At 35.6% G+C, this 19074-nt stretch overlaps 1 protein-coding gene across 1 annotated transcript; it reads right to left on the reverse strand.

Moving 5' to 3' along the window:
* Positions 1 to 14911: 14911 nt before the first annotated feature.
* On the reverse strand, positions 14912 to 16205 carry LOC6642287 (fibrillin-1). The gene has a single exon (XM_002064725.4). It carries the CDS (start codon positions 16168 to 16170, stop codon positions 15022 to 15024), a length of 1149 nt encoding a protein of 382 aa, XP_002064761.1. The 5' UTR covers positions 16171 to 16205; the 3' UTR covers positions 14912 to 15021.
* Between the last annotated feature and the right edge of the window lie 2869 nt (positions 16206 to 19074).

The raw sequence follows: 19074 nt of genomic DNA on the forward strand, positions 1-19074 counted from the left end.
ATAAATAATGCGTATGCAAAACGATAAATACACAAGTGTATCCAGGACTTTGGGGGCCTGGCAAATGGCCGAGTAGAAGGCAAACAGCAGCAGCAGCAGCAGCAGCTGCAGGATGTACAATATGCAAATGCCATGGGGAAAGAGAATGAGTGAAAGAGAGAGAGAGAGATGGAAAGAGGAAACCCAAAACAGGCTTTTGCCCTGACGTTGATGGACATGTGCGGGACATTTATGGCATGTCCTGGTTTAGACCAGGACAGGCTTATGCATATTTATGTCAAAACTTGTTACATTTTGCATTCAAAAGTTTGTCTTTTGCATAAGAAAAGCCAACAAAAATTAAAACTAAGCAATTACTTTGAAACAAAACCCTTCTCCCCCCAGGCAATGTCAATCGATGTTCTCTTATTTTTATGTGACAAAACAACAACAAACTAAGAAAATTGTAATATATCTAAAAAATCTGAAACGAGAAAACTATTTTGCAGCTATTAAAGCTATTAAAATGTATTTCTTCGAATGAATTTGTTAAAAAAAAAAGAAAATGGGAGAATATCAAGTTTGAAACTTGTTAAACTTTAATCTTAATACATTCAATATTGATTGAAATCAATTTTCATATAGTTTCATATTTTGAATCCTTTTTTGAGGCTTATTGTTGTTCCCAGATTTTATCACATCTAAAAATTAATGAAAAAATTTACCTTTTACAAAATATTTGACCAGTTAAAATAAAATTTTATAAATATTCCTATAGACTTTCTACATTCTATAGTATTAGTAGCTGAAAAATACCCCAAAAGAAATTTGTAAAAAAATTTAAATTTTGAGCAATTTTATGCAACAATTTGCTCTTGTGTCTGTGTACACTTAACAAATGATTCATGGTCTGTTCTTTGTCCATTCTATTTTTGTATATACTAGTCTTGGCCACTAAATTCTTGTCACATGCAAACGAAACAACTTCGCGGCGCAGTTTGTCATCAACTTTAAGCGGTTAGCAACAAGAAGAAAGTGGAAAGAAAAACAACTGCAAAATCCACTTGTACAAATATTAATTTTCCGGCATTGCGAAAAACTGTCGCCAGTTTCAGAAATGTCCCTGCCCCTTACCAAAGGGAGAAGCACAAAAAAAAAAAATAACATGGCTAAGAACATTTTCAGCACATAATTCTTGTTATTTTTTTTATTTAATTTTTTTTTTTTGCTAGCCGCAAAAAAGTTGTTTTTTTCCATAATTCATTGAGCCCAAAGTTTGGAGGCAAGGGTGGCGGCTTGGCTATCATTTACACCATGCAAGTTGCCTCCCCGCAACTCTTTGCTAACCAACCCCTTCCCTCTACCGACAAACCTCTAACCACTCCAACCGTTTGGTCTATCCCTTGGCATTTTTTGCTCTGTGCGCTGAAAATTAATTTGCTCACGCGCCAAGCGAAAAAGCGGCAAGAGAAAAAAAAAAATGAACCAAACATCCCGGAAAAGTCTCTCGAGTTTCGTATGAAGGGGCACAAGGAGGGGACAATAAGAAGGATGAGGAGGTAAAAATGGTTTCATCTGCAATGCGACGAAAACAGTTTGCCCCCGTGGTATGGCCCTCCTCATTGCTCAACTTGTGGTCCATTTTATGCTATGGCCATCGCATAAATTTCATAAAATTTCATACATCAATATCAAAGGAGAGCGAGATGGAGCAAGCAAGCCAAATATATATATAGAGAGATACAGAGAAAGAGTGAGTGAGGCAAGAGGTAAGAGGGTTGGCGGTTTGCCACTTCAACTGATTAGCCAGTCGCCAAAATACTATATACTTACGTATACATATATACGGATGTATTCAACTGCGATTGCAATAAAATGTTTTGCTTGGTCTTTGGGCATTGAGCCAACAAAAAAATACCAAAAGTGTTGCCTACTTTTCTGCCACCTGACTCCCTCGTTCTTTCGCTCTCTGTCTCTCTTTTAGTCATCGCACACAGCAAATTAAATATTTGAGTGGCATCATTGTTGTTGCATTTTGGTGGTGCAGCTGCCCCGGGTTGCTTGGCTTGACTGGCTGCTACCCGACTTGACTTGTGGCATCAAGTGACCCATAAAACGTTGCCAGGCCAAAAATTGCCGCCAACTGTTGCTGGAAGTCGAACAAATAAGCTTGCTGCACTTTTTTTTCACCCCGACAGGTTCAATTGCAGTTTAAATGCTGTCTCGTTATCCATTGTGTGGGCATAAAAATTCCTCCTCAGAGGCATTTTCGTTTATTGTGTTGGCATAATTCAGCTCTAGTCCTTTTTTTTTTTTGTTGGTAAATATGTAATTTATAATTGATGATAATGCTTCGATAAACTCTATTGTTCAATAGTGTTTTGAATAATATTAATTGAAATTAATAAACAATTAGCATTACAAAGTTTTTGTAAAATATTAAATTAAATTGGTCGAGAATTAAATTTGATTAAGAAATGTCAGGTTCACCAATAAGAATAATTAAAATTTTATTCCTATCTCGCTTTAAGTTAATTAAATTTTAAGTTAAACAGACTACACACGGAATTTAAAAATAACAATCCTTTGTCGCGTTCGGCTATAATAAGAACAACAAAGAACATTGTAGTTGTTACCTATGCTTTACCCATTTCTCTTCATTCAGTTATAATTCTCAACTAGTCTGGTATTGAAGTAGAAAGTAGCGAAGACTGCTGGAGAAATACTCAACTCAATTTATATTTGCGTCAAAATGTCCTCGAGCCATTTTAAGTATTGAAGTAAAAAATTTAGAATTTATTTTTAAACTTGCAATTTCAATTTCATAAAATAAATTCAGCTTGCCACTGAATGCGTTTCCATAAAGCTCAAGGTTTTTTCTATATTTCGATTTGTATTTTTAGATATTTTGTATAAGTTAAGTTTATTCAAAATATTCAGAGCTTTTGTTTACTTTACACGTCGGGGTCACCATCACGTTTTCGACTTGTGCATTTATTATTTTCATAGTCCAGCATGGCAGGACTTCTGCAATTGCATTGCTTGCCATCTGTCCGCTGAATGGGTAAGCTGCATTTCGCCTTTGGCACTAAAGTCTATTGAACTTTGACTCTTTAGAGTGGCGTTGACTTATTGGGCACTCTCCATCTGTCTGGTAGACTCGTTTGGCGAATGCAAATAAATTATTGTATTTTTTTCCTCTATACGATATTTAAGTTCTGCTCGTTCAGTTACATGGATAGAACCTGACAATCTCATGAATATTTCCTTACAGTTTGTTTCTTCTTGTTGTCATCATCATTTCACTGCTTTATCGTTTCTCTTTCTCTTTGTTATGGTTGTTTGCATATTTAAGGGAAAAAATGCAAAAAAGAAGACAGAGGAAATATAAAAAAAAAAACTGAAACGGGAAAACACTTTTAACCCATGTGAAGTGAATGGCTGTATGAGAGTGTGTGTGTGTGTGTGTGTGTGTAAATATAACCAAACATAAATCATTTGAAACAGTCACATAAATTATTGAAATGCTTTCTGCATTATCATGATGATGTTGGCTTTGCTTTAAACAAAATTCTTCGGTCTCTCTTGGCCTTGGCCAACAATTATTACCTTTTTTTATGGCATCGACAAATTTTGCTCTTCAAATGACTATAAAATCGAAATGTTGTCTCAGTGACTTGAAAATATATTGAAGAATCAAAATTTTACACATGTGAAAAAAACTTACTAAATTTTATTCTGAAAAATTCCAGTACAAAAATGTAGTCCGATTTTTGGACATTAAAATGTGATACAGAGCATCTGCAATTCGTTCTTAACTTCTTAGCATCCATTTCATAGATTTTTCTTTTGGTCAGCAGAAACGTGGAGAACAAAAAAAAACAACACAACAACAGAAATAGTAGAATTTTTTTATGTCTTTCAGTTTCCATCTCAGATGCGTTGAAGCGTTCAAAAAAAAAAAAGGGTTTGTGTTCTCTTCCTCAAAACTTGTATGTTATGTATGTTCGTGTATGGATTATGGTGTTCCACATGGCCCAGGATCCCATTAAATTGGCCATAATTTTGCTCATAATCAGAAAAAGAGACGATGGATATATTTTGTTGTTTCGCATTTTTTTTTGTTGCTTTTTTTGTGTTATATTATATGTGTTGAAAACTTTGTTCAATGAATTGGAAGCATATTTTCCTGGCAGATGGAAAAGTAGTTAAAGAGCGTATTCGAATAGTGCGTAACATATGGAAAAGAATAGAACGAATATTGTTTTATGGACCAACAGGAAACTATTTAATATACATGACATATAAGATTTTTTGTTATAGTCAGCCTAACTAAAAGTAGAATTGATTGGTTAGCAATAAGGTATTTAGAAACTTTACTCCCAAAAAGTTTTATTTTTGCATTAAAAGATATTTATGAAAGGTATCTTTAATGTGCATTTGGAAAACATAAATTAAAAGCAACAAAATGTATGAAAAGGGAACAAAGTTTATTTTTAAAAAGAAACAACTTTGGTCCGAGAAAACTTCTTAGATTGGACCGGCTCTTTTTACTTCATATGCTCCTAGTTAATATCGTTCTCCAATCAAACTCGAAAGGCTTTCGTTCCACAGAGCCTTAAATATTACTTCCAAATCATTTTAAGTCTTGGACATTTCTTTACAATCAGAACACTGATTGAAACCAATTGAATTGGAGAATTTAGTACTAAATAGATGATTGTTACTTAATAATCTTTAAGATGTTAAAAACTTCATTTTAACTGTGACTGTGTCTGAGTTTTTCCCTTCTCAAACCCTTCTAACTCCCCATTTCTTATATATTAAACATTTCTTGATTATCATTTAGACTTTGTTTTTTCCATATCCGGTCTTAAACAAAAATAAATGACTAACTATTGATATTTTCCGTTTCCTTTTCTAGTTGTAAATAAAATTTGTTATGGAGAATGTTAAGCCAAATAAAAATAACAACCAATATCAATCGACCAGTTATAACCAATAACCAAAAAGCCAAAGTTAAACCAAAAACACAAAAACAACAAAAAAAAGAAAAGCAAAAATATAAATGTTATAGCTGCTTCAGCCATATTTAATAGTCATTGATACATTTCCCACGAGCTGTAACAATAAATAAGCTCCTAAGACCCAAGTAAAACCAAGCCATATATTTGTACTCTATATATTTATGTATATAAAATATATATATGTTTGTATGTATGTACATAAGGGCCAATGTGATTAACCCTTAATGCCTAACAGCAATTATAGCCATGTGGAGGCTAAAGATGAAGCTGAGGCCAACGCCAACGTCAACGTCAACGCCAAAGCCGACGTCGACAGCGACTGCTACGTCGACTGCAGTTGGCAAACCAAACTTAATTTTTAGCACAGACGGCAACAACTTGACCCATATTTCCAATGGCTGACACCGTCCTCCCAACCAAGCAACCTCCACACCGTTTCTAACGCAATCTCAGTGCCACTTAAAGCTCACACACCAGCTGCCCTCCCATCACCTCACCACCCCACCATCCCTCTTGGATTCCCCTCTCTAGCATTAGCACGGGAACCACCACCATTCCACCTATTCGAAGCAATCTATGCCATCCTCGCAGCACATTAACGTACTGAAAAACTGAAATTTTGTCGTCGAAGCGGCAAATGAGCTGGAAGAGCATTGATGTGAACGAGTGGAACGGGTCGTTGGTAAATATGTATGTAAACGAAAAACGAAGAGAGGGGGGGCAAAAAAAAAATGAGCTAGGCAATAGAAATTTTGTTTTCCTATTCTATTTTTTAAGCTAGAAACTAGAAGAGTGTTTATAGAGGGAACGAAAAGTCATTGAAGTCAAGGCGATGGTCTGTGGAAAATTTGCGATTTGCGCTGGCGCGACAATAAATTAAGTAAAAAATTAATGTCAACCAAAAAAGAAGACACAACAACAACAACCAAATCGCATGGAGAAGTTCGTTTCTCCATATCTGTTCTCGCATTACGTATACGCCATGTAGTTGAATATGTATTTATTATAGATTTTTTGTTCATTCTAATGAATTTTATTAGTTTAGGGGATGCATAAACAAACACTTAAAGAGCCAACACAGGGTGCCTCATTTGCCAAATCGAATTAAGTGTCGGTTTTTGCCTGTTTTCCTTACATTCTGGTGTTTTTTTTTTCTTTTTGGTGTTTTGTGTTACCTCCCATTCAAAAAAAGAGAGAGTGTATTCGCTCTCTCATTCACACACGCACTCCATCTCTCTTTTACTCTCTCTCATTTGCTCTCCGACTCCCCCTGACCCTTCTGTGCTTGTGCTCTATCTCTCTGTAAAAGCTCGTTTTGCTAAAATGTTATCCCTGGATGCTGGAAATTCCTTCTTTTTTGTGTTGTCGTTGCCTACTTATAGGCGCACGCATCGAAATTTTAATGTTATCCTCGTGCCATGGCACAAAATATACAAAAAAAAAAAGAAGAAAAAAAAACAACGACAAGAAAAACAAAAGAGAAAGGAAAACAACGAAAATTTAATTTTGATTTTCATTGTTTTTATGGTCTGTTGAGAGGCAAAATGCATACACAGTAGATGAAAATTTATTTCTATTCAAATTAGAGTTTCTTTTTTTTTTCCTAATGCTCTACGAAATGCAATCAAAATTTTTTTGTTTCAAATTTTCACATTGTTGTCAATTTGTAGAAAATTTTTGAAATTACTTGATGGCTTTTGCAATTAAGCAATATTGAGACAATTATATGAATCTGTCAAGAGCCTTCAGCTTCTGTTTATGGGAGTGCTTGAAATGAAAACACAAATTGCAATCGCAAAAGATTTTGCATTATCGATTCGATAAGCTTAAGAGATTAAATCAGTTTTTAATTAGCAAGGAATCTGAGCTATTGTTACTGCTTCTTTATTCTTAGACCATTCCTTTGTAATTCTACTTCAACTCTACAACATTGGCCAATCTGACGAAAAGATCTAACCATAACCTCATGAAACTAATTAAAACTAAATCTCATTGAAAATAATTTAAGATATTGAAATATATGAAGTTAATTCTAACATTATATAATAATTTTAGAACTTCTGTAAAAAATTTTTTAGTTGTCTATTTAAACTCCATTGAATGGAAGCAACATTGTAGGATCGACAGTTCACTTGATATTGAAGCAGTAGATGGAAAAGCGTGAGTAAATTAGAAGTAAATTAGTTCTATATAAATAATCTTAATGATTCCGTTTCATAATCAATTGGTGTATTGAGCACTGGGAAAAATGGAAACCCTTTCTTTCTTATTACCTCTAACTCAGATAGACTTAATTGAGAATTCATATTATGGATATCTATAATGCATTTACCATGTATTGTTATCCTTTTACTTTCTTCAATTGAGGACTTAATATATTTTCAATTGCTCGTTGTTTCTTGATGCATTTCTTGTGTTTTGCTTTTAATTAATTTGAAGCAATTTATCTGAGGAGGAAAATTTTGGGTATGCAATCAAAGCAATTAATCTGACTGCTTGTCTTGGTAAACAAAACATCGATTGAGAGCCATTATTGGGCACTTAAAGTTGGTTATGCTTTTGTCTACTATCCGCCATGGCCACGCCCATGTTTAGCTACTTTCCAATATCGCTCCCAAAAACAAAACTTACCCCAAACTCTATTAAAACTAATTAATGTTTGAAAATAGCAAAAACTGCAGCAAAGTTCGCTGCATCGGGGAGTAAGTAATAATTATAATGATGATCATAACTTGAGCCTGAGCCAAAGCAGATTGCGTGGCCAACTGCCATAGAGCCTTTTGGCCCCTCACCTCACTGCGATTAAAAGTCTGCCACTATGGCTACCTCTCCCCCTCTCTGTTTCACTCTCTCTCTCTCTCTCTCTCTCATATTCTCTTTTGCTTTTTTACTCTATCCCGCTCTGTTCCCTCAAGGCAATTGACCAACATTTTCAATTAATTTTTGCTCCAATAATCAGGCAAACGTTACGTGGCGACGATGGAAGAAGAACGAGATGTGTCCATGTCGTGCGCGACACCGTCCCACCGTCCCACCTTCCCTCCCATTCCGAGTCATGTTCGTTGTTTCTCCTCTTTAGCGCTTTGCACAAACATTTACATGCCCCATGGCTGATGTTGCCCCATGCCGCCATGCAAAAAGATGTGGGGAAGGGGATCAAAAAAACTTCTCCTTAACGCACAGTTGAGTTATTTGAAGCGCAGCTGTTGGCCAAAGCCAACTTCATGTCCCCACAATCCCCTTTGCCATCAGTTTGCTGGCATCAGACTGGGTTTTTTTTTTCTTTTTTGGGTGGCAGTTGGAGCAGGGCGTGCTATGCCACAAAATATTGCAGTAAAAGTTTATATATGGGTGACTCGTTAACCTTTTTTGCCATAGCCCAGAACATTTATCTTATAATTATAATTGAAAGCAAAATGGTTAATGTTGGGTAAGGGGAAGAAGATGAAGAACGATGGCTGATGGTACGGAGATGAGTGTGTGTGTGCGAGTGTGGTTGGTGGTTGAATAGTGGCAAGGGTATATATGCTACTCCCTTGAGTTTCTTTCAAGTTTGCAGTTTATTTTATGACAGGTGTGAAACTAGCCCATTAACTATCACAAACCATGGCATACATCCAGGTACTCAAAATATTCAATTAAAAAACTTAAAATATTTTAACCTATGAAAGTTACTTCTTTGCCAAAGAAGTTTTAATGGATAAAGAAATTGTGAATTTTTAGATGACAGAATATATTTAATCTCCCCCGTCTACCCTTTCAGGACAACAATTGATTTAAATTTTAACTAGTTGGTTGTAAAATGCGTATTAAGTGCAAGTTTGGAATATTTATAAAATTCATTCAATATTTTTAAAAAATAATTCTTCAAATTAAAAATAAGCATGTTATTATTACCAATAACGTCCTGAAAAAAATTTTAAAGAAATGTTTTAATACCATGTCTGATCATATGCCAATTGAAGGTTACTTCAAATCTGGTGAAATCTATTTGCTTTGGAAAGTTAATTAAATGACTGTTAAAAGGACTCGTTAAATCCCACAATATAAGAAGTTTCTTTGAATTTTTTGAATTTTTTAAATGAGTTAAAACTAAAACTCATTTTTATGATTGTTCGATAAATGGTTTATAGTCTAGGGGACAGCCTTGAGGGTCTTGAATCCTTTTTTTTTAATTTTTCGCTTGTCTTTACGCTAAATTAGTGAATCTTCAAAGCTTGATCAATCCTTAAAAAGAAAAAGTGGCACCTCGAAAATAACCGAATTTCATAAGCCGAAAATTTAAATTTTTTGATCGTACATTCCCCGAAAATATTTTCTAGATCCGTACTTGATATATACATATATACCCCCAAATGAAGGCATTAGCCCTAAATACGATAATTTGACAGATCTGATACTTAAATATAATATTCCTTTGATAAGTCACCAAAAAATCAACAGATTTAAAAGTTAATAGTTAATACCCTCTACAAATTTTCTATATTTAGAATAAATTTTAAAATTGTTTGTAAAAAGATTTATGATATTTCTGGCATCAGCAAATATATAGAGAAATCTTAGTTTAAACTGTGCAATATAGATCTCAATATACAGATTTTGACTACAAATCAAAAGTCAGAAAACATCACACATAACTAATTCCTATACATGAACGGTATTTCAAAGTCGTTTCACTATATTAATAACTACTCACTTAATAGTAAATGTTTTGTTCATCTCCCATTTGTATGCAGATACTTTAACTCTGATTATGCCGAGACTAACTTACCTAATCAAATGTGATTAATTTATGAGACTAAAAAATGTTAGAGCAATAGCAACATTTTTATGCCACCGAGAACAACAACTCAACTCTGGAATGCCCACACAAAAATTTTCCATCCTGTCCAACAAGTTACAAACACACACACATACATATATAGAAAAGTATGTAGTTATATATGCATATATGTATATACTATAAATATATATGTTTATATGCTCGAGATTCATGTGCATTAAGTTAAATGCTTTGCGGTCTGGGCACTTTGGTTTATAAAAAAAGGAGGCAAAAAAATGGGAAAAAATGAAAAAGCTAAGGAAAAACTAAACTCAGAGAGAAAAACCGCTTTTCAAACATTTAACGATATATGCATGTTGTTGCTGTTGTTGTTGTTTTTTCAGTTTTTTCTTTTTTCTTCATATTTTTTTAGGTCAGACACGAGCAGAAAAATATTTTAGCATAAAAATACGAATATGCATATAAGATTTCAGTTTTCTGTGAGCAAAAATGAAAGCGTAAAAGAAAAACCAAACTTCTTTCCACAAACACACACACACACACGCATACTACTCGCATACACACACACTCACATTCACTTATATTTGTAAATATTTTTGTAAGGCAAAAACTTATTAACATACTTCAGGATGTGCATTAGGAGTGTTCATGTGCATGTCTATGTGTGTGTGTGTGTGCGTTTAATTGCAGTTGCCATGAAGGCGTATGGTATGGGGGAGTGGCCTTGCTCATGTTTGACAATAAAAATGCAGAAATTGTGAGGCCAAACCTGAGAGGGAAGGCAGGAAAAGGAAAGAGACAGGTTTTGTGATTATTGAAACACATTACCAAGTAAGCCACCATACACCTGATCCTCCACACCCCCCTTCACCACCACAATCCCCATGTTCCATATGTTAGTTCCTTGTTCTCACTCTGTCTCTCACACACACGCTCTCTCTCTCTCTCACACAAACACACACACATACAATGTGTTTCCATCTCCCTCACACTGTTTCGCTGGGCTGCTGCTGTAAATAATTTTCAAAGATGAGGAAAAATAGGTCACCTGTTAAACTGGGCGTGACGGTAAAAGTGGCAAAACTGAAGTTGCAGTTGCCACGCCCCTAAAAACGCAAAAACCACCTTTCACTATGCCCCAAAACCCCATCCCCGCTCTTAAGAACATCCACAACAAAATCTAAACAAAAACATTCCACCAAAAAAAGGAAACCTCAACATATTTTCCAGCTTTTTAATTGGGCTGGCTGTGGGCGTGGCAGTCAAAAAAAGGGTCTAAGCTGTTTTTAGAGCAACTAGTGGTTAATATTTGATGGCTGCAGGAGCAACTGCATCAACAGCAGCATCAACAGCAGCAGCAGCTGCGGTAGCAGCAGAATTAAACTGCAGCGACCTACTTTCTGACAATGCATTTTTGCAGAATCTGCAGTGCATCAGTGGATCAAATGGAAGGTTGTGCAAAAGGGTGGTGGTTGGGTGCTTGGTGCTTGAAGGGTGGATACAGGAGCTGCATCAACAAGTACAGATACTCACACGTATACACACACACACACATACACTCAGTCACACAAACTATAGACAGGAAACTGGGGAAATAAGTAAAAGCTGAAACTTTGTTGTTGAATTTTACTTTATTCCTTTTGTAACATCTCCCAATTGAAGTTCAGGTCCCTCCTCCTCCCCCCACCGCCCTGTCATAAATAAAAACTATGATAAAAGGTCAAGATGAGAAATCTCAACACTAAAAAAAGTCAAAACTCATGCATAAAATCACAAAAGAAATGCTTAATAATTGCATACACAAAACAATATAAACAAAGAAATCCTTATAAGGATTCTCAAACAAAAATTTCAAATAAATTTAAATAAATATACAACTCAGTTACAACTAATTGTATAATGTTTTATAGGACTTAAAAGTAGTTCTAATTATTTATTTTGTTGCAATGCAATAAACTAAAAATACAAATTTCGGTAGTTTCGCTGCTGTTTTGCTTAAAACTAATAATTGTTGAACTGTTTTTGCATTCAAAATTTAAATATTATGAAATTGTGTTTATTTGTATTTACTTTACTTTACAAATATGATCTAAGTTTAGTATAGACTTGAAATTCTACGATTGCTTCGAAAACAATCGAGTTTGCTTATAAATTATTAATTTAAGGCTAGGTTAGCAATGAAATAATGAAAATCTTTTAAGCCTATGGAGAAAGTACAAAAACTACTCCAAAACAAAATTATAATATTATGAGCTTTCCCCCTAAAATATGCAATAAACAGAACAAGAATTCATTTTTTTAACCATATAACAAAATTGTGGAAATTTTCTTTGGATAAAAAACATATAGTTCTCGAAGCAAATATTTTGTGTAGACAATTTTTAAGTTACAAACCATACGAAAAGTTAGAAAACAAGAAATATTTCCCCTGCCTATTGCACACTTTTAGGGTCAAAGTTCTGCCTCTACAAAAAATCAATTTCTATCTTCTTGTTCCTAGGCTTATTATGTTGAATTTTGAAATGTGTACTTTCCAGTATCTAGTATTAGTTGTCTTATTTATGAAAGGTTCAACAACGTTTGTATTTTAAATTTTTCTGATGTAAATACATACATAGCTTCAGTTGAAGCTCGTTTTACTATAATTTTTTTATACACCACAGTTGACTAAAATATAAAGTTAAAATAAGCAGTTTCTTTAGTTTCTGTATCCTAAGTGCTTTGAATGTTGAAATAAAAATTTAACCTAGATGAACTTTTTGTTTATTGTTTTAGAAGCCTCTCGAAACTGAAAACTACGACAAATTTTCCTTCTTCCTTCACTCTCTGTTCTTTGTGTCTCGCTTTCGTTTTGAGTCGCATTTTCATTTCCACTTTCATGCTAATTTCATTTAGTAAGTTAACGAAACGTAAAAATGAGATCCTCTTGTGGTAACTATGTATACTATACAAGTATATATATAAATATGCATAGTTTTCATTTACCTCAAGGTTTCTTGATTTTGTTGTTGTTTATTTTTGCCTCGCTTACACTTTTCTTTTTTTTTTTTAATTTAATTGAATTAAATGCAAGTTTCTCTAGGAGAAACATTTGCACGTTGGGCCAAAAATAAATTTTGCAAACAACAAATAATATAAATAAATAACTAAGCATCAAGCAAAAAAAGAAAAAAACCGGAGAGAGAAAGAGCAACCAAATGGCAAATGCAAAAAGGAAAGCGAAGAAGACAAAGCAGAATAAGAGGAAAGCAGAAGGCAGTAGGCAAAAGCAAAGGCAAACCAACGAACCAACCAACCAGCCAGTTCAGATGAGATGAGTTGAGTTGAGTTTGAGTCCATGTCCTTGGGCAACTTCCCACGCGAAAATGTGAGGCAGCAAAGGTTACCAACACACAAATACACATACACTTATACAGAGACACACCGACACGCACAAAAGCAATCAAAGAGAATGGCTGAGGCACACACAGACTCACGCACACAGAAAACACCGACAAAAGAGAAGAGAAAACAACATAAAAATGAAAGAAGCTTTAAGTATCCTTGCTACAGAGGGGCGGTGGGGGTGTGCTTGGGAGGATGCTGTCTGAGGTGGAAGCTGTTGGTGGTGTCGCTGGTGGCTAGGTGGGTGGGGGAGTGATGATGGCCATCCTTTGGGCGGCAGGACTATACGAATTTTTGGTGCGTTGGCTGTTCATGTGTTTTTTGCGTTTCGTTTGCTACGATTTTTTTTATACGTAGTCAAAGTTTAGAAGCTCTCACGCATTTTTTGCTCTCTTGGAATAATATGTTCTCTGTAAAATACACTCTCTTTCAGCACTTTTTCTCCCTCTCTTTTGGTATCCCTCTCTGTGTTAAAGCTTTCGTCAAGGTTTGAAAGAAAATATATTAAAAATGTGCATCTATCGAGATCTTTTTTTATACTACTAAAAGATATACATTTTTATTCATCTCTTAAGTATTTCATTTTTATGTAAAAGTTACTGTTACTATACTAAATATTAAACCTGGATTTTATAAAGTCATTGTCGTTCCTTCTGTTTTCAATAATATTTTGTCTATAGCAGTTAACCATAACCATCAAATTTCAGGTCAATCTTTCAATGGTATACGAAAAATGTAAAAAGGATTAGATAACGGATATATAATATCTTTTCAGTAACAATATCTTCAATATAGAATTCAGCTCACTTATTTTATAGAGTGTTTTTGCATGTTTTACAACTGGCTTTTAATTTGTGAAAAGGCAAAACTTTTTTTCTTTGGAAACCATGAAACATATTCTTCAATTCATTCAATAAAGCTAACAACTAGCGGATCAAGGTCTAGAAATACTCCGAAATAGCATCCCAAAAATGAACCTCCATGATGAATTTAAGGGATAAGTCAAGAGCACAAATTTAAATACTTCGTTTTCCATAACATTCACTAGTAATTACATTCTAATCTAATTCCATAAATCAAGAGAAAAACATGATTGAAAGATTATTACTTCTTAAATACACATTATAAGAATTCTGGTCTCTAGCCATTAATATATTTATTCGTGCCTTATCTGACCCTTATAAATGTTTACAAATATGCTTAACTATCTTTGGTTTAAGCACATATGTATGTATATATAAAAATATTTTCTTTTTCTTCTACACCCACAAGAAGATAAAAGATGATATGATGCCCATTGTCTTTGGTCGCTAAGAATATATCTCTTATTTAAGTGCAGCTCTTATCCAACATGTCCTTGAATAAGTACTCGTATCAATGAAAAAAAAAGTCAAAGTGCAAATTTCCATATTCACATTTGAATAGATGACAAATAGAACAAAGGTCCACAAGCGATTACTTAACAAATGCCATGCCAAATTATGCATATAATCATACGTAATCTATTCACGTTCGATCTGTCTAACTATGACATAAATCAAATAAACTGAAACTATAAATATTATAGAAATGTCTGAAAATGCATCTTTAATTAGAAATTATGTACATGTCACTTGAATGAAAAGAAAAGCCATTAAACATTTCCATTGCTGAGCATCGATATTGAAACATTGAGTTTAATTTATCAATCAGCCCTTGAAAGATTTGTGCCCACCCGCATTTAGTTCGAAGAGGGAAATATCAAGTCTATTTAATCAGTCTACGTACTTTATTAAATTTAATATCCAAAAAATAAATTTTACTTAATAGCTAACAATGAAAAGTTGAACTAACACAGCCGACAAGAACTTATGGTACCCATTCGTCTACATCATAGCTCTTCTTTGAGTATTCACACTGAAGAACAGGTTCTTTGGGTAAGGCCTCGTTCTCGGATTGATCACGGCGCTGGCGATGATGACGCACACCACCAATCAGACCAGCCAGCAACAGGACGAACAGTGAACCACTGGCCAAACCAATGATGGGTATAGTCCATGGATTCAGTTCATTATCATCATCGGCAGCCTGATCGATGCTCAACAGCTCTTCCAAGATTCCACGACGACACGAGAGAGTTGAATTTTCCTCGGCATTGTTCTCCTGGACATAGCCCTCGGCGCATAGACATGAGCCCGAATCATTGCACACCTGATGATGACCCACACAGCCAGCTATGCGGCAATCCTTGACCTCAGCCTCGTTGCTGTCGAATGTTTCGGGTCTACATTGACCGCCGTACAAGACAAAACCCTCGCTACATTCTTCGGAAGTGGGCGGAATGTCATTAGTGGTGGACAGTGGCTCCTCTTCCTCCTCCTGTGACGCCATGCGAGCAAGCTCTTTACATTTATTCTCATTTTCATCCCAATCGTAGCCTTCATTGCACTCACAACGCTCCACGTCGATGCATTTGCCATTGGCACAGCCATCACCCAATTGGCAAGTGGGCACACAATCGCCGCTGACACCATCACCCGTGGGACTTAGCTGCTTATAGCCCTCACGACAGGAACAAGTATTAGGGGCAACACACTGCGAGCCCTTCGAACAGCCGCGCTCACAGATCGGCTCACAGTAATGACTGCCATCACGATGATCCAAGGCGGAAACATAGCCTGTTGTGCACTGACATCTCTGGGGAGCCACACAACTGGCATGAGCCGGACAGCCACGCTCACAGATCGGTTCACAGAGGCCCGATTCCACTTGATGATAGCCCACACAGCAATCCGATATCAATTTATAGGTGATTTGCTCTTCATGTGCCGTGTATTCTTCAAGTTTCTTTTCCGTCTTCTTCCAGGGTGTCCATTTCGACGGTTTCTTCACTATGGTCCTGGTCTTGGTCACGGGGACCACAGTACGACTGGTTACATTACGTTCACAGTAATTCTCTCTGATCGATGTGGCCACAATGGGACTGAGGAGAAGGCATAAACCAAAAACGATCTTCATTGTACAAGTCTCACGACTGAACTAAATACAGACAGGCAATTTGAGTTGACTTGAGGCCTAGGCACACCACATCCGCAGCTAGATAATCCTCAGTATAAATGAGATAAACATTGAGAATGAGAGTGAGAAGAGGAGCGAGGAAAAACAACACCAACAACAACACCAACAACAAAGAGATGTAGAGAGGATGGTTGCCTTTTTCATATCTCCCTCGGTCTGTCTCTCTCCTCTCTCTGGCAAAGGTCACCCTCGAACTCTGGTTTTATCATAATGTCCCCGCTTCAAAAAGACGCCCGCATATTCTTCAGTTGTAGCTGATAAGCCATAAATATGTATACACATATACATGTATACTTATATATAGAGAAAAAGAGATACATTTGTTTTTCATTCATCTGAATGGATACGACAAATTTCAGTCGGATGGTCTTGGCCTCACATGAGTCACAAAAGCAACGGAACTAATGTGCTTATTTTGTTTTTAGTTTAGTTTATTTGCGGAAAATATTATTGATATCGAAAACGCATATATTACTTCAAGGTTCTCATGGAATTTCTGTATATCTAAACCTGTTTCTAAGCCTAGCAACGATGGGACAGGTCCTCTCTACCTGTTTGGCCGCTTACCTGTTTAGGTTTGAAAAAGAAAAGCCATCTAGGTAGCTAGAATTTGTTGTTCTAAGCAATTTCATTTCCCAGCCATGGTTTAACCATAATTTGAACAATTTTAGTACCCAATCGAGAATTTTGTTTTTGGCCTAATCTATAATTAAAATTATTGTCATATCATTTGGGAGATGAGTCCAAAACGAAAAAAAGTTTTTGGCCTTCAACTCATGGAATACCTTAACAGGCTCCATGTTAAAGTGTCCACAACTCTCTCTCTCTCTCTCTCTCTCTTCCTATCTCTCTCTGGCTTGAGTTTTTGGCAAACTTACTCGCTGTTATCCTCAACTAGGACTTCTTCTCTTGGGCCATGTCCTGTGCGTGCCTGTGCATTTGAGGGCCAGATGTCACAAAAGTTTTGTCGGCCTGCCAGCCCTTTTTTGGCCAGCCACTAAACTTAGATAATTTAACCGTTCAAATGAGCCCGAGACTAAATCGGTGTGTAGAAAGTTTGATGTTGAAGTTCGAGCCAAAGCCTTTTTGCTTGTCTCTATTCTACGTGCGATAATGCAAATTTATCGCTGGCAATTAGCGGGTTGCGTTCAGCAATATATTTCACCAAGAGCCGTAAAAGGAACTTTGACTTAGTCTCAGTCTAATTGCAACGTGCGAAATCTGGGCCAACCAAAATCCAGTTAGAGCGCGACAAAACCCTCACAAAACCATTAATTATCGTAGGCAAACCTACCCAAAAACGAACAGCCACACACATGTGTGTGTGTGTGTGTGATGTGGGCTGTGAAGATACAAATACAGATACAAAATGCAGATAGAGCAAGTCAAGTCTGTCAGTGGCATATGCCTAGATGTATGTATATTGTAACTGCTGCCGTTTACTCATCATCATATCCACTGTTATTCACCAGTTAAACAGACATACATACACACTAAAAGATACTTTTCGTGCCGTATCTGTAAGATACACAAACACACACTTACAGAGGAAGAGAAAGACAGAGAGAACGAGCGAGAGTGAGGCATCAGTTGCAATCTGACTTCAATTCAATTATTTTAGATTAGAATGTGACTGTGTCACACACACTTTTGTTTCTATGTCAGCTGTCATTCATCCGTTTATACACATACACACTCACATACACACACACACACACACACACACATACATACCATTCGTATGTGGCATGCCCCAGGATACGTGCCCTGCCTTGCCTGTTCCTGCATTGACAGTTCTCTTTGTCTGCGGGTCTCTCTTTTTGTATCTGTCCTGAGTGTGTTGAGTGTGTGTGTGTGTGTGCCCAGAGAGGTCTGACTTGAAATGAGCGTGACAAAAGTTACAAAATGTTACATTGCCATATGACGTCAGCGAAAGAAAGAACCCATTGCGAAAGCCTAATGGCAAAATATTCAAACAAAAAAATTGATTCCATCTAATAACAGAATGTGTGAATTTATATGTACATATATCCACATGACCTTCAAAATATATTTGTGTGGGATTTTCATTTAATTAATTGAAATTACAAACAAACACAAAGTTACATATGTAACCAAAGCCAAATGATGCTGCTAGACACAATTATAAAACATTTAAGACTGAAATAATCTGCTGAGAGAAAAAGCGTTTCTTGTCTACATCGGCATTCAAACAAATTGGCATTTAAGTCGATCTATAGATCTACAATACGGGCAGTTAAGGGACAAAGATAGGTGGGTCTAGAATATCTCATACTTAGCATTACTAACTAACTTTAAATTACAGCATCTTCGATAAGTCCGATCTACATAGAAACACGTTTTTTTATATAGCCCTTCAATTGCTTCGTAATTCGTTTTATTGTCAATTTATCCTAAATGGACAATAAGCAAATGTTATGGAAGGTAAACGTGACATAAGGGTGAAAATACGAAATATAGTTCCATTTTATTTTCATTTAATAAATTTCCAAAAAGTCATATGTTCTTTTATACCAACTGAAAACTAATAAAATACAAACATCGTATTTAAAAGTAAAATATTTCAAAATAACCCAACAATTTTTGTATTACTTTTCATTAAATGTCTCGTTCAACATTTTAAATCTTCCGGGTCTGAAACCAATCTAAAGAGTTTTGAAATTTTTTGGTTTGTCAATTATAAACTAAAACTAAAAAATTACTCACTAGTTTTGGGATAAAGACACAGTGCCGGATTTAGTTATCGCGGGTACAGGTAGTATATAAAAAACTAAACTAAAATTTTTGAAAATTAAAAGATCACTTTCATATCATAAACGATCA

This window comes from Drosophila willistoni, assembly GCF_018902025.1.
Source record: "Drosophila willistoni isolate 14030-0811.24 chromosome 2R unlocalized genomic scaffold, UCI_dwil_1.1 Seg167, whole genome shotgun sequence".
NCBI classification, from domain to species: domain Eukaryota; kingdom Metazoa; phylum Arthropoda; class Insecta; order Diptera; family Drosophilidae; genus Drosophila; species Drosophila willistoni.